Source organism: Pan troglodytes, chromosome 7 (genome assembly GCF_028858775.2).
Source record: "Pan troglodytes isolate AG18354 chromosome 7, NHGRI_mPanTro3-v2.0_pri, whole genome shotgun sequence".
In the NCBI taxonomy this organism is placed as follows: Eukaryota; Metazoa; Chordata; class Mammalia; order Primates; family Hominidae; genus Pan; species Pan troglodytes.
The window spans coordinates 50,620,934-50,636,339 of NC_072405.2; the positions used below are offsets into that span (position 1 = coordinate 50,620,934).

A 15,406-nucleotide genomic window follows, 5' to 3' on the forward strand; every position below is an offset into this window, starting at 1 on the left:
CTCGTTTGCCAACATTATTGGCCTTTTGCGTCTTCCTTTGCCTGATGTCAAGTTCAGTGCAGAACCTCAGGCATTGCTGAGGGCTAGGAAATTGTCCTTGGGTTATAAGTGGCTGCTATAATAATAGTGATGATGATAATTATAGCAGGGACCTCCCTTGACATTTGAGGGGGTTTTGTTATTGTACAGGAAATGGAATTTGGATCCCAGAGATGCTCCAAGACTGTTCCTTGTGGTCCCTGCAGGATGAATCTCCTCCGAAACAACAGCTGCCTCTCCAAAATGAAGAATTCCATGGCTTCCATGTCTCAGCAGCTCAAGGCCAAGTTGGATTTCTTCAAAACCAGCATCCAGATTGACCTGGAGAAGTACAGTGAGCAAACCGAGTTTGGGATCAGTGAGTGTGCACTTTGCAATGAGTTTAAAGACACCATTTTTTTTTCTTTTTCTCTTTCTAAGGTTTCTTTTGTCCTATTATAATTGAGTTCTTATTTCTGTTTCAGTTTTGTGGTGTTTTTATTTTGTTTTGTTTTGTTTTTCCTTCTCAATTTTTTTTCAGCATCAGATAAACTGCTGCTGGCCTGGAGGGAAATGGAGCAGGCTGTGGAGCTCTGTGGGCGGGTAGGAGACTCATTTTGGGTTTCGGAACTTACCAAGGGGGTGAGGTTTTGTGCTCCCACTTTTCACTTTCTCATCAAACACTGGGTCGATCTCTGTCAAAAATCAGGTGTTCCTCACCATGCTTTGAGCTTAACTGGACCAGCTGAAAAGAGGCCAAGAGAGTAGCCAGTGAAGGGAGCCCCTCTGTGGCCAGATGCAAGAGCTGCATGAATGGACAGAGATGGTCCAGGTTTAAATAAGAAGCAAGGGTTAGGTTCCCTTGGGGAAAAGCCAAGACCATTTCCTGTTAGGAAGGGCATTGGATGGATGATCAACACTCCCTCTTGTCGAAGGTTTTTGACTAATTTTGTTGGGATGCTAAATCCATAGGAAATAAAAGGTCTAGGCAGAAAGTCTCAGGGCAGCGTAAATCAGATGTCACCAAAAAAAGTTAATTATGAAGGCAAAGGAAATACGTGTGACTTAATGAACCTCACACAAACTGAAGGTTGAAGTCAGGCTCCGGGGCTTTTTCCTGGACTTATCCTCTGTTTTCCCCTGTGTACTTGGGCAAGGATCTTCACCTGTGTCTTAGTATCGATTTTTATGAATCAGTACTGATGGAGTATATGTGTGTTTAATGGTGAATATTAACCATAGAAGGGCTGAGTGCTCCTCCCCATCTTGGGACTCATAATCTGTGAAATAAAACAGTCTGGGCCTCCCTGCCCGGGTAGCATCAGGATAGACAGATGAAGAGAAGAGAAAGTAATGTGTCTTGGGCATCTTCTGTATGCCAGGCACCATGCCAGAGGCTTTAAGTACTTCATCTTACTTGACTCCTCAGATGGCCCTGTTAGAAGCCTATTTTATGCAAAAGGAAACTGTAGCTGGGGGTAAGTAACTTGCCAAGGGGTCACACAGCTAGAAAGCGGTGGACCCTAGATGCAGGCGCAGCCATTCAGACCCCACAGTCCACATTCCTTTGAGCCAGTCCATTGAGGGTCCTCAGGGAATGTGGCGGGTCCCCTGGTCTCGCTCCCCCGCAGATCTTGCATCTCAGCATGCGCCTACCACATCAGTTGACATTAGCACAGCTTTTCCATTAGGAGAACGAAGTGAAACTCCTGGTAGAACGGATGATGGCTCTGCAGACCGACATTGTGGACTTACAGAGGAGCCCCATGGGCCGGAAGCAGGGGGGAACGCTGGACGACCTGTGAGTACTGGCTGGGGGGCCCCTCTGTGCCCAGCACACACAGACAGCCCTGGAGCTTCGGTGTGTGTGTCAAGGGCACCCTCAGTGGCTGTGCGGGACCATTCTCTAGAGCATGCTTCTCTGTGGGGTCACTTCCAGCAAATCATCACTGAGCTTCAGTTTCCAAATCTGTTCAGTGACAAGAAAAACAGTCTTAAGTCACGAAGTTGTAAGGATGAATTCAGATAATGCATTTGAGACGCAGGCCATAATCTGTAAAGGCTGTAAAATGCAAGCAGCCTCTACCCCTGTAGCAGACTCCCCTGATTTGTTCCACCCACCCTGACTCAGGCATAGCTCAGAGCAGAAAGTAAAACAGAGAAGGAAGAACCTGATGAGGCTTAGGAGTTCGGACCTGGAAACCATTCGTTTGAGTCTTTGTCAGGTATTTGGCATTGGCTCCATGAGGGGCGGAGGGGTCTAGGCAGATCACTCCTACCTGAAGGAGATCACATGTGCTCCTGGCGTACAGATGGAGGGAACCAGGCAGGCCGCTTGAGGGCTGTGTCACCGTGAGCTCAGCAGTGTTCCCTGATTCTCTCACTAGGATTCTTAGGACAGGAGCTCCAAATGTCAGAACTTTGATTCTGTATTTTCTCTAATTAACCCTTTATTCTCCTCTAGTTCTTTTATTTGTATTTGTATTATTTTTTTAAGAGACAGGGTCTTGCCCTGTTGCCAGTGCTGGAGTGCAGTGGCACAATCATAGCTCACTGCAGCCTCGACCTCCCAGGCTTATGCAGTCCTCCCATCTCAGCCTCCCAAGTAACTGGGACTACAGGCGCATGCCACCATGCTCAACTAATTTAAAAAAAAAATGTTTTTGGCTGGGCACAGTGGATCACATCTGTAATCCCAGCACCTTGGGATGCCAAGGCAAGAAGATTGCTTGTGAGCCCAGAAGTTCGAGACCAGCCTGGGCAACATGGTGAAACTCTACCTCTACCAAAAAAATGTAAAAATTAGCCATATTTGACCTCAAGTCTAGACAGAACTTCTTTGTATATTTTAGAGAGGAGCAAGCAAGAGAGCTGTACAGGAGACTAAGGGAAAAACCTCGAGGTAAGTGGGGTTCTGTGTCTGCCTTGGGCTTCTCCTTATCTCATTTATGGGGCATCACTACTCTCTGCTGGCTTCCTTGAGGAACTGTGCTACCCTCCCTCTCTCCAGACCAGCGAACTGAGGGTGACAGTCAGGAAATGGTACGGCTGCTGCTTCAGGCAATTCAGAGCTTCGAGAAGAAAGTGCGAGTGATCTATACGCAGCTCAGGTATGAGCCCCGACCTTCCTGCTCTGGAGGAAGGACTGGGAGATGCAGGTATGAGGTCACCTTCCTCCCTCCTCTCTCATTCGCTGGACCTCATGAAGAGACTTTCTGCAGCTGCTGACTGGATGCACAGCTGCCACAGGTTCTGCTTTCTCCAGCCCAAATGCCATTAGTTTGCCATGTTTATTCTTTGCAGTAAAACTGTGATTTGCAAGCAGAAGGCGCTGGAACTGTTGCCCAAGGTGGAAGAGGTGGTGAGCTTAATGAATGAGGATGAGAAGACTGTTGTCCGGCTGCAGGAGAAGCGGCAGAAGGAGCTCTGGAATCTCCTGAAGATTGCTTGTGTGAGTGAGTGCTGTGGTCCCGGGCCCTTGGCCTAGCAGCCTCCTGTGCCTTTCCACCTCTGTGCACCGCCGCCATCCCACACGGGACACCACAGAGCCACCAGCAGCCCACTCAGCTGCTGCTCAGGCTTCACGTCGCTGTTCTTTGACTTGGTGTAAGCGGGGAGGTCAGAGGAAGGGCCTGTGCTAATTGTTTTCATTCATCTGTGTATTACTTTCGCGTGGCTACTGTAAAGATTAGCACAAACTGAGGGGCTAAAACAACAGAAATTTGGGCTAGGCATGGTGACTCATGCCTGTAACGCCAGCAATTTGGGGAGGCTGAGGTGGGAGGATTGCTTGAGCCCAGGAGTTCAAGGCTGCAGTGAGCTGTGATCATGCCACTGCACTCCAACCTGGGCAGCAGAGCTGTCTCTACTAAAAACAAAAACAAATGTGTTATCTGAGCTCTAGAGCCCAGGAGTTGAAAGTCCCGTGTCAGCAGGGCTAAGCTCCCTCTGAGGGCTCTTGGGGAGGGACTGTCCTTGCTTCTTCCAGCTCCTGGTGGTTCCAGGCGTTCTTTGGTGTGTGACTCCAGTCTCTGTCTCTGTCTTCATGGGACCCCTGTGTCCCTTATCTGGGTGACTCTTACAAGAACACTTGTCATTGGATTTGAGTCCCACCCAAATAGTTCAGAGTGATGTCATCTCAGGATCTCTAAAGACGCTTTCTCCAAGTACGGTCACACTCACAGGCTCCAGGAGTTGGGATGTGGGCATATCCTTCTTAGGGCCACCAATTCAGCCCACCGTCATGCACGGCAGTGCAACTTGGTTGACCATCGTCTGCGTCTGCACTGCCCTCAGTGCAGTAAGCCACGCTTTCTGTGCACACCATCTTAACGTAGCTGTGAGTCCATGGGATGCCACATGGTGGGGAAATGGGAAACAAAACAGCCAAGAACTGAGACGGGCAGGCCTGGCCGTGTTGTGGGAGCCAGAGCTGTTGGGACTGCAAGCCCCATTGTGAAAGGCTGCAGAGAAGGTGACATGGATGAAAGAGTGATTTAGGTGTCAGTTTCCCTTAAGAGCAAAGGGAAGGAGAGAGGGAGATGGTTGCTCATGGTGGAAGCAGGAGATGGTGCATTAGGAGATTCTCATTGTCAAAGGCAGAGGGGACAATCCACACACAGTGCAGAGAACAGAGGGGCTGGGGTCGCATGCCAGAGCACTGAGCATGCCTTGGGAGTGTGATTGACACATCCTTCTGTAAGAAGAGAGGAACGGGAGAAAACAGGATGACGAGGTAGGGAGGATCTGAAGAGGAGAGGGAGGTGCAGGTATGCGCAGGTGATAGCCTGATGTGCCATCTACATCCATTGAGCATTTACTGAATGCTAACTATATGCCCAGCAAGACACACAGGTGAGAAGGCATGGCACCTGTTCCCAGGAGGGCCTGATCCTTCAAGGGGCACAGACAGAGGCATGAGTGAGAGCCGTTCAGGGCAGGAAGGGCTAGGAAGCAGCTCCAGGAGGCATGAGCTGCAGTTTCTGTGCACAGGGGGAGCTCCAGCTTGTCTTAGAGGAGAGGGAGCAACAAGAAGGTTCACAAGGAGCTGTTCCAGCTGAAGAGTGAGGATGTTCCAGGACAGAGACACTGCTTTATCAAAGGCAGAGAGCCTGGGGAGTCAGTGTGTTCTGAGTGGGGACAGGCTGGTGTGTGTGGGGAAGGCCACAATGGAGGATGAAGCTGCTGAGGTAGGCAAGGGTGAGCTTACATGGGCCACGCTTCATTTTCTTTTTTTTTCGAGACAAAGTCTCGCTCTGTCCCTTAGGCTGAAGTGCAGCTGCTCAATCTCAGTTCACTGCAACCTCCATCTCCTGGGTTCAAGTGATTCTCCTGCCTCAGCCTCCCAAGTAGCTGGGACTATAGGCTCATGCCCCCACACCTGGCTAATTTTTGTATTTTTAGTGGAGATGGGGTTTCACCATGTTGGCCAGGCTGGTCTTGAACTGGCCTCAAGAGATCTACCCCCCTTGGCCTCCCAAAGTGCTGGGATTACAGGCATGAGCCACCGCGCCTGGCCCATGTCCATTTTCAAAGCACACAGGACACATGGCAGTATCTGTCTTTTCCCTTGATATTAAAGGAACTTGAGTGTAGGGATATGATCACATCTGGGATTTGGGGAAGTCCTTCTCCAGGCAGCTGGAGGATCTGAGTCCCTGGCCAACCTCAGCACTGAGAAGGGCCGCTCAGCGGGGCTGGAGTTGAGCCGCCACTGTGCAGCACAGAACAGGGTGGGGCAGGAGCTGGGGCAGGGCCTGGCTGGGAGGGAGCCAGGCAGTGCAGGAGCCATCCCCTGCCATACTTTCGGTCCAGGGCAGAAGCACAGGAGGCCAATGCCGGGCCTCTCCCCAGGCATGGTCAGCAGGGAAGGTGCAGCAGGAGGACCAGGAACGGGAGGCTTGGGTGCTTAACATGGCTTCTTGATGTGTGGGCCTTGAGGTTTCGCTGGAGGGGAGGATGTGGAGCCAGGATGGTTCCACGGCCTGAGGGACACGTGAGGGGATGAAGGACTGCAGGCCGAAGTGAGTGTCAGGTGTGGGGCCTGGGGGGCTACATGGGTGGGTTGGGGACCATGCAGGGCAGAGATCAGCAGAGGGGTGACCTGAAGATTGGCCGGCGGTCGTGGGCTGTGAGCTGAGGAGGCTCAGGTAGCTGGAATGGGAACCCCTGCTTGACCCTTTGGGCTGGGAGGGGCAGTGGCTGCAGCCCCTTGGGAGTCAGGGTGTCCTTGTTTCTTCTCAGCCAGGTCATAGAGGATGCAAGCCACAGGAATTCCCATAGCCTTTGTGTGTGTGTCTGTCTTCTACCTGGAATACAGTAAGAATACTTTCCTGTTCTTTTCTTGTAAAAGTTCATTAAGGGGCTGGATGCAGTGGATCATGAGTCCCAGAACTTTGGGAGGCTGAGGCAGATCACCTGAGGTCAGGAGTTCGAGACCAGCCTGGCCAATATGGTGAAACACCGTCTCTACTAAAAATACAAAAATTAGCTGGGTGTAGTGGCACACACCTGTAATCCCAGCTACTTGGGAAGCTGAGGCAGGAGAATCGCTTAAACCCCGGAGGTGGAGGTTGCGGTGAGCCAAGATCGCACATCGCACTTCAGCCCAGGCGACAGAGCAAGACTCTCAATCATAATCAATCAGTAAAGCTGATGAAAATAAAAAAGCCTGCAAATTAATGTAGGCACCCAGGTCTCCTTAAATTTAGAATCCTTTCCTCAAAAGTCCCCGTTGATACAGAAACACTTTTGAAGCCAGATGTGAAGCACCAGTTGACCCGCAGGTGGGGGTGCCAACTGGTAGGCTGTAGGGTTAGCTCTGGCCTCTGGCAGCCAGCCAGTTGTCTCCTAAGAAAATACTGTGGCGTGAATGCAAAATGTGATTCATCACTTGGCTCCTAATTTCTTTTGATTTTGTCCCCTAGAGCAAGGTCCGTGGTCCTGTCAGTGGAAGTCCGGATAGCATGAATGCCTCTCGACTTAGCCAGCCTGGGCAGCTGATGTCTCAGCCCTCCACGGCCTCCAACAGCTTACCTGAGCCAGCCAAGAAGAGGTAGGTCCTCCTTAGCAGTGCCAAGTGTGACCATCAAGGGCACGTCAGGAGATCGGGGATGGAGGCGTTTGTCACTGGTAAATGTCTGTCTGATGGTATTACCACCTCTCTGGATGTTTGTTGCATCTGCTGGGTCCTGTGGGGACAAAAGTGATACATGTTTGGCTCTCATAGTCCCTTGAAACTTACTAACTAGTTTCTTTGTCCAAGGCTTGGATGACTAACTGCTTAATGAGAACATTGGAAATGCTGGTCAGGCACATGCTGTTACCCTTTATCCATAGGAAGCCACATTCCCTTCAGGGAGGCCCACTTCGTCTCCCCTGAGCCATCTGCCCCCACTCACCCTACCAGTACCTTGAGTTACCGAGTCACCACCCTCCTCCCGGTGCCACTGACCTTCCCATTCTTCCCGTCCTCTCCCTCCTCTTGCCTGAACCATCGCAGCAGAGGTGGGGGCAGGGCTTTCTGCCTCCTGCCTCCTGCCTTTCTGCTGCCAGGCCCTGTGTGGTTGAATTAATCTTCACGAAATACCACTCTGACCAAGGTGTTCCTTAGTCAGTCATAAATAACAGCTTCTCCCTCCGTTATAGATGCTCAGGTCTGAGCTTTCGTCAAGTCTCATCTGGGCCAGCAGTGCATCATCAAATTCTCAGGTCCTGCTGGAGACCTCACTTGAGAGCTCAGGGTTGGGGCCCAGCAGTCTGTGTCTAGCAGCCCTCCGCCCGTTCTCCAGCACACTGCAGGCCACTTCTGCTCCCACGCCCATCTCTTCCTGTGGTTTATTTGACACCTTCTGTGTGCAGGGCTCTATGGGTTCCTGCAGGCTAATCTCTAGGCATGGGAAACACCGATGATTACCTGGGGCAGGGGAGGAGGTTGGGAGTGACTGATAATTCAAGGTTTCTTCTGAGGATGACGAAAACATTCTGAAACTAGATATGGTGATGGTTGCACAGCTCTGTAAATACGCGAAAACCCTTGAATTGTACACTTTAAATGGGTGAGCTTTATGGTATATAAATTATATCTCAATACAGTCTGCTTTGAAGAATCTTGTACTTGGGAGTTTGTAGCCTCTTTTGGTGTTTATGTGACCTTGGATACTTAATTTTCTCTTGGCTGTATGGCACGCACTTGTAATCCTAGCACTTTGGGAGGCCAAGGCAGGAGGTTCGCAGGAGTTCGAGGCAAGCCTCCTGGGCAACATGGTGAGACTGTCTCTCTCTCTTTTTTTTTTTTTTTTTTTTTTTTTTGAGACAGACTCTGGCTCTGTTGCCCAGGCTGGAGTGCAGTGGTACGATCTTGGCTCACTGCAACCTCCACCTCTCAGGTTCAAGTGATTCTTCTGCCTCAGCCTCCCGAGTAGCTGGGACTACAGGTGCATGCCACCACACCCGGCTAATTTTTTGTAGTTTTAGTAGAGATGGGGTTTCACTGTATTAGCCAGGATGGTCTCAATCTCCTGACCTTGTGATCCACCTGCCTCAGCCTCCCAAAGTGCTGGGATTACAGGCATGAGCCACTGCACCCAGCCTTTTTTTTTTTTTTTTGAAATGGAGTTTCGCTCTTGTTGCCTAGGCTGGAGTGCTATGGCACGATCTCAGCTCACCTCAAACTCAGCCTCCTGGGTTCAAGCGATTCTCCTGCCTCAGCCTTCCGAGTAGCTGGGATTACAGGCATGAGCCACCAGGCCTGGCTAATTTTGTATTTTTATTAGAGACAGGGTTTCTCCAGCCTGTTGGTCAGGCTGATCTCGAACTCCCGACCTTGGGTGATCCGCCCGCCTTGGTCTCCCAAAGTGCTGGGATTACAGGCGTGAGCCACCGCACCCGGCCCTTTTTTTTTTTTTTTTTTTTAAATAAAAATTATTTCCCCAACCTCTCATGAGCTCCTGGAGTATAGTAGCTAGACCGGGAGCCTGTTCCATTCCCTTCTGGGGCAGGCACTGAGCCTTTAGGCTAGCTAGAGGCCCCATAGATGAGGCTTGGCAAAAATGTGCTCTGAGCTCCTGCCATCAGATTGTCACATTTTGCAGAGTGAGAGGAGTTCCAGGGCAGTCTTCCTTTATGTGGCTTATTCCCTTCAGTGATGTCCTCAAAGGTCTAGAAAGGTGGACCTGGGTATATAGGATGTCTCTCGTCTCCCCACAGCATAGAGCTGAGGTTAGAAAAAGACGGATGTTTTACTACATGCTGCTCTTTCTCACTGTGGCCCAGTCCTCAGAGGAAACATGGGTTTCTTATTATAGAAAAGAGAGAGATCAGATTAGATGAAACCAAATCCCAGAACTTGATTGTCAACAGATTCCAAGGAACTGTGAACCCTGATAAATTCCTTGGCCTTTTTTTTGTCTACTTCAAAAATTGGAAAACAGGTGATTTGGAGAATATCTTTAGATTTTGGCAGTTTGAAAATTAAATTCAGCTATCTAGTAAGTCAGAAAGCAGAAAGAGCTCTTTTTACTTCTGACTTTTATTGAGATCTGTTTGCTTTTTTGCATTTTGGACAGTAACGCTCATATGTGGAAAGTGCATAACAAGATGAATGAAAGTATTAGTCAATGGGTTGGTGTTTTAAGACACTCAGGATCAAAATAATTGTTACTTCATTTAAAAAGTATTATCAAAACTCTCTAGCATATTTTAAAATAGCAGTGTTAGCTCTGATAACTAATAATGACCACTTTCTAATAATTTGATCATTTTCTTTAGTGAAGAACTGGTGGCTGAAGCACATAACCTGTGCACCCTGCTAGAAAATGCCATACAGGACACCGTGAGGGAACAAGACCAGAGTTTCACGGTAACAGCTTGTGTGAGCCTCCTGCGATTCCATGTCCTTTCTTTCTATGGCAAAATAGAAGAGAAAATGGAAATGCAATCTGGCATTATCCTCAACCTCAGTGTTTGTTTGTTTGCTTGTTTATTTGTGACAGGGTCTCTCTCTCTCATCCAGGCTGGAGTGCAGTGGCATGATCTTGGCTCACTGCAACCTCCGCTTCCCGGGTTCAAGTGATTCTCATGCCTCAGCCTCCTGAGTAGCTGGGACTACAGGCGTGCGTCACCACATTCAGCTGATTTTTTCAGTGTATATTTATAATTTTCTAGTACACATTTTTTATTATTCATAATAATAGTGATGGCTAACAATTATTGAAGGCTTACAACTACATATATGCATTATCTTATTTAATCCTTGGAACACTTAATTCCGATGACGAGGAGGAAGGTAGCATTGTTCCCAGAAGCCTGTCCCCACCTGCACCATTGGTACTACTGCTGAATATTTGTGTGTTGAGTGCTGGGCTAGGAGCAGGAACCAGCCATGGCCTTGTCCTCAGGGCCTTGGAGCTTAGTGGTAGGTAGTACTAGTTATGAGAAAACTAGCCAAGTTACAGGTACATTAAGACAAAGCTTCCATTGTTGAGAGAATCCTGCATCATTTGCTTAGATCTTTACATGGCCTTTACCTGCTAATCACTTGCTAACCTCCCCTAACTTTAAGCTTTTGGAAGAATTACAAGGGATACCACTGTGAATTGCAGCCTTTGCTGATGTAGTCACATGTCCTCCTCCAGTCTGTGGACATTCTGTATCTCTTGCTGCTCTCCTCCTCCTGGCACGATAATGTTTTGATCAGTTCATTGCTTACTTGCATGTCTGTGGGAGGAAGAGGAAGTCTCATCAGGCCAAGTCATGTGGTGAGGCTGGAAATCCATAACTGAGATTAGCTACCCACAGTGAGCACGGGAGTGAGTGCTGTGAGCCACGGTGGTACTGACATCGACTTTCTAATTCCCACAGTCACAGAATCTCAAGGACTCTGAGCCAATTCAAAGAAAAGATCCTGTACAGTTTGAATATGTAACTTAGCTTAAGAGTACCCTGCAGTCACAAGACTTATTAATAAAAGGGTTTGGCTTTTTAATTTGTATTTGTTTAATTTATTTGTTTTATGCGGCCTGGGTCTTGCTATGTTGCCCAGGCTGGTCTTGAACTCCTGGCCTCAAGCGATCCGCTCGCCTCTGCCTCCCAAAGTGCTGGGACTATAGGCATGAGCCACCATACCCAGCCAATAAAGGGGTTTCAATATATTTCTTTTTATTTTTTATTTTTTATTTTTTGAGATGGAGTCTTGCTCTTTTGCCCAGGGTGGAGTGCAATGGCACGATCTCAGCTCACTGCAACCCCTACCTCCCAGGTTCAAGTGATTCTCCTGCCTCAGCCTCCTGAGTAGCTGGGACTATAGGAGCTTGCCACCACGCCTGGCTAATTTTGTATTTTTAGTAGAAATGGGGTTTCACCATTTTGGCCAGGCTGGTCTCGAACTCCTGACCTCATGATCTGCCCACCTTGGCCTCCCAAAGTGTTGGGATTATAGGCATGAGCCACTGTGCCTGGCTGGGTTTTAGTATATTTCTCAATTGTCCTGATTTCCTCCTGAAGAGGAAAAATAACCTGAAATGTGTTGGTGGCTGTTGTATTTTTAACATGTCTGTTGACTTTCAGGCCCTAGACTGGAGCTGGTTACAGATGGAAGAAGAAGAGCACAGCTGCCTGGAGCAGGCCTCATGATGTGGGGGGACTCGACCCCCTGACATGGGGCAGCCCATAGCAGGCCTTGTGCAGTGGGGGGACTCAACCCCCTGACATGGGGCTGCCTGGAGCAGGCCGCGTGACGTGGGGCTGCCTGGCCGCGGCTCTCACATGGTAGTTCCTGCTGCACTGATGGCCCAGCGGTCTCTGGTATCCAGATGGAGCTCTCGCTTCCTCAGCAGCTGTGACTTTCACCCAGGACCCAGGACGCAGCCCTCCGTGGGCACTGCCGGCGCCTTGTCTGCACACTGGAGGTCCTCCATTACAGAGGCCCAGCGCACATCGCTGGCCCCACGAGCGTTCAGGGGTACAGCCACGGCAGCTCCTTCCTCTGCCGTGAGAAAAGTGCTTGGAGTACGGTTTGCCACACACGTGACTGGACAGTGTCCAATTCAAATCTTTCAGGGCAGAGTCCGAGCAGCGCTTGGTGACAGCCTGTCCTCTCCTGCTCTCCAAAGGCCCTGCTCCCTGTCCTCTCTCACTTTACAGCTTGTGTTTCTTCTGGATTCAGCTTCTCCTAAACAGACAGTTTAATTATAGTTGCGGCCTGGCCCCATCCTCACTTCCTCTTTTTATTTCACTGCTGCTAAAATTGTGTTTTTACCTACTACTTTGGTGGTTGTCCTCTTTTCGGCAAAGTTGGAGCGAGTGCCAAGCTCTCCATCTGTGGTCCTTTCTGCCAAGAGCGACTCATAGTAACCAGGATGGGAGAGCAGCTGCCTTATTCTGAATCCCAAAAATTACTTGGGGGTGATTGTCACAGAGGAGGGACAGAAAGGGTATCTGCTGACCACCAGCCTGCCTACCCATGCCCATGTCGCCATTCCTGCTCAAGCGTGTGTGCTGGGCCGGGGAGTCCCTGTCTCTCACAGCATCTAGCAGTATTATTAAATGGACTCATTTTTAAAATAGCTCCTATATTTTGTAACATGTCTCAAACACTCATACTGGGTTCCACAATCCACTGTTAGAATACCTATGGTTAGGGCTTCTGAACTAAAATAATGGAAAATTTTAACAATTTGTATAGTGCCTGGATCATTACTAGTGCCATAACCCTGCTTCTTCAACATTTCACAGAACTTCTCTTTTATATAAAGGCAAGAGCACAAAATGAGTTCAGATGATCACAAACAGGTGAGTTTTGTTGGAGAAGAAAGTTGGAGTAGGAGACTTTCACAAGTGGTTTCCATGGAGATAGAATGAAGCATTCTGTGGTCAAGTAAGTTTAGGGAGCTATTCATGTTTCACTTGCTTTGTGGAGATTCACACTATGCACTGGGAAAGTATCTGAAAAGTCTTATAATAAAGAAACAGGCTTAACTTTGTATAAGAACACTGTTTATCAATGTCATTTGGCTATAGAAACATTTTCTCCTGCTGATTGTGTGTGTGAAACATGTATTAACATTCCAATGAACTAGCATTTAATAAAGCACAATTTTGGAAACCCTGGTAAATGACAGTGGGAAATAACACCCGAAAGGCAAGGACGGGCAGATTGGGGAGGGAAAGGATGTTGGGCTAAGGGCTGTGAGCTTATGTTACAGGCAACTGAGCCACTGAAGAATTTTGACGAAGAAAATGCCAACCAAAGCAGTCATTTTAAAAGTTTATGGCTATTCAGTTACAGGACAAGTTGTGAAAAGAAAGAAAAAAAAATGGAAAAAGTTTATGGCTGAAACAGTGTAATTGATTAAAAAGTGAAAATCCAGGCCGGGCGCGGTGGCTCACGCCTGTAATTCCAACACTTTGGGAGGCTGAGGCAGGCAGATCACCTGAGGTCGGGAGTTCGAGACCAGCCTGACCAATATGGAGAAACCCTGTCTCTACTAAAAATACAAAAGCCAGGCGTGGTGGGACATGCCTGTAATCCCAGCTACTCGGGAGGCTGAGGCAGGAGAATCACTTGAACCTAGGAGGCAGAGGTTGCAGTGAGCAGAGATTGTGCCATTGCACTCCAGCCTGGGCAAAAAGAGCGAAACTTTGTCTCAAAAAAAAAAAACAAAAAAAAAGTGAAAATCCAGGAGTTAGTATGTCTGCTTCCAAAAAGATTAGATAGATACATTTTTTCCTCTCAGTAAGTACAGCTAAACTCCTTGGTCACATAAACAAACACAAGACTCTGAAAGGTAGAGATAAGATGGAAGACTATCCCTGGACCTTGGGATCTGAGGAAGGACTCTGGTAGTTATTCCGTGGCTTTTCTTTTTGTCTCAAGGTTGAGTGCTGGCTTCGGAAGGCCAAGGCGGGCGGATCAGGAGGTCAGGAGTTTGAGACCAGCCTGACCAACATGGTGAAACCCCGCCTCTACTAAAAATACAAAAATTAGCCGGGTGTGGTGGCATGCGGCTGTAATCCCAGCTACTCAGGAGGCTGAGGCAGGAGAATCGCTTGAACCCAGGAGGCTGAGGCAGGAGAATCGCTTGAACCCGGGAGGCGGAGGTTGCAGTGAGCCAAGATCATGCCACTGCATGGATGACAGAGCAAGACTCTGTCTCAAAAAAAAAAAAAAAAAAGATATGAATGCTGGAGAAGCCAACCAATGGGCACAGACAAGAAAGCCTGCTCTCTCTACCTGCGTTAGTTTCCTAGACCTGCCCTAGCTAGTTACCACAACTTTGGTGGCTTACATGACAGAAACTTATTCTCCCCCAGTTCCGGAGGCCAGAAGTCTGAAATAAAGGTGTGAACAGGATCACACCTCTTCTGAAGGCTCTAGGGAGGTTCTATCCCTGGTGGCGTCCAGCTTCTGTTGGCTTTAGGCAATCCTTGGCTTGTGACTGCATCTCTGCCCCTGGGTCATATTGCTGCCGCTTTCTCTGTCACATCTCTGCTGTGTGTCTCTTACAAGAATACTTGCCATTGGATTTAGAGCCAATTTGAAAAATCCAGGGTAAGCACTTTGTCTCAAGATGTTTCATGTAATCACAGTTTGCCATATGAGGTAATGTTCACAGGCTCTGGAGATTATGATGTGGACATCTTCTTGGGGGCCACCATTCAGCCCACTACAGTCCACCCTCTGGCACCCCAAAATCCATATTTGTCCTACATGAAAAAGACATTTATTCCTCCCAACATCTCCCAAAGTCTCAACTCATACAGCATGAACTAAGACCAAATTTGCATCTATATATTAGCTCAGAAGTCCTGCATCTCATCATCTAAGTCAGATGTGGGTGAGACCCTGTGCATGATTCATTTTAGGATTAAATTTCTCTGGCTGTGGACCTGTGATACTACAGGTTATCAGCTTCCAAATAACTTTGGAATTTGGATAAATAAATTTATTTAAAATGATGTAATAGGCATATGATAGATGTTCTCATTCTGAAAGGGAAAATTGGAAGGGATAAAGAAGTCACCATTCCCAACCAATTTTGATCTAGCAGAGAAAATTCCATTAGGATTCAAGACCTGCAAATAATTCCCTAGCTTGAAGTGCCGCCCACTGGGCCCACAGCAGTTGTGCAGACCTTTGTGTCTGCTCACAGCAGAACCATGGGCCTCTCTGTACCCATGGTGGCTCCATAGGCCTCTGAGTCTGTGCTCACAGTGACCTCATAGGCCTCTGTCTCTGCATCCATCACTTCTGTCTGCTCCTCTGGCCTCTGCCTCTGTGCCCCTGGCTCTGCCCTTGGAGTCATTCTTGCTTTTTCTTGAAGGATAGCATGTTTGCAGCCCAGTAGCTCTATCAGCCCATTTCTTGCCCGTAGCAGTTTGGATTTCAACA

At 48.5% G+C, this 15,406-nt stretch overlaps 1 protein-coding gene across 17 annotated transcripts in view; it reads left to right on the top strand.

Moving 5' to 3' along the window:
- Nucleotides 1-13,130, top strand: part of IKBKB (inhibitor of nuclear factor kappa B kinase subunit beta) — a 61,079-nt gene extending 47,949 nt beyond the window's left edge. For 7 of the 17 annotated variants that reach the window (XM_016959413.4, XM_016959416.4, XM_054656682.2 and 4 more), the window contains 9 exons: nt 246-397; nt 560-621; nt 1,710-1,819; nt 2,871-2,920; nt 3,029-3,128; nt 3,322-3,469; nt 6,945-7,072; nt 9,787-9,889; nt 11,584-13,130. In XM_016959413.4, the coding sequence (XP_016814902.1) occupies nt 246-397; nt 560-621; nt 1,710-1,819; nt 2,871-2,920; nt 3,029-3,128; nt 3,322-3,469; nt 6,945-7,072; nt 9,787-9,889; nt 11,584-11,649 (919 nt within the window). In that variant the 3' untranslated portion in view covers nt 11,650-13,130. Of the gene's footprint in view, nt 1-245; nt 398-559; nt 622-1,709; nt 1,820-2,870; nt 2,921-3,028; nt 3,129-3,321; nt 3,625-6,261; nt 6,337-6,944; nt 7,073-9,786; nt 9,890-11,583 lie in introns of all 17 variants that reach the window. The other 10 variants (XM_024345145.3, XM_054656681.2, XM_054656683.2 and 7 more) reach the window with 4 other exon arrangements.
- Nucleotides 13,131-15,406: the final 2,276 nt, after the last annotated feature.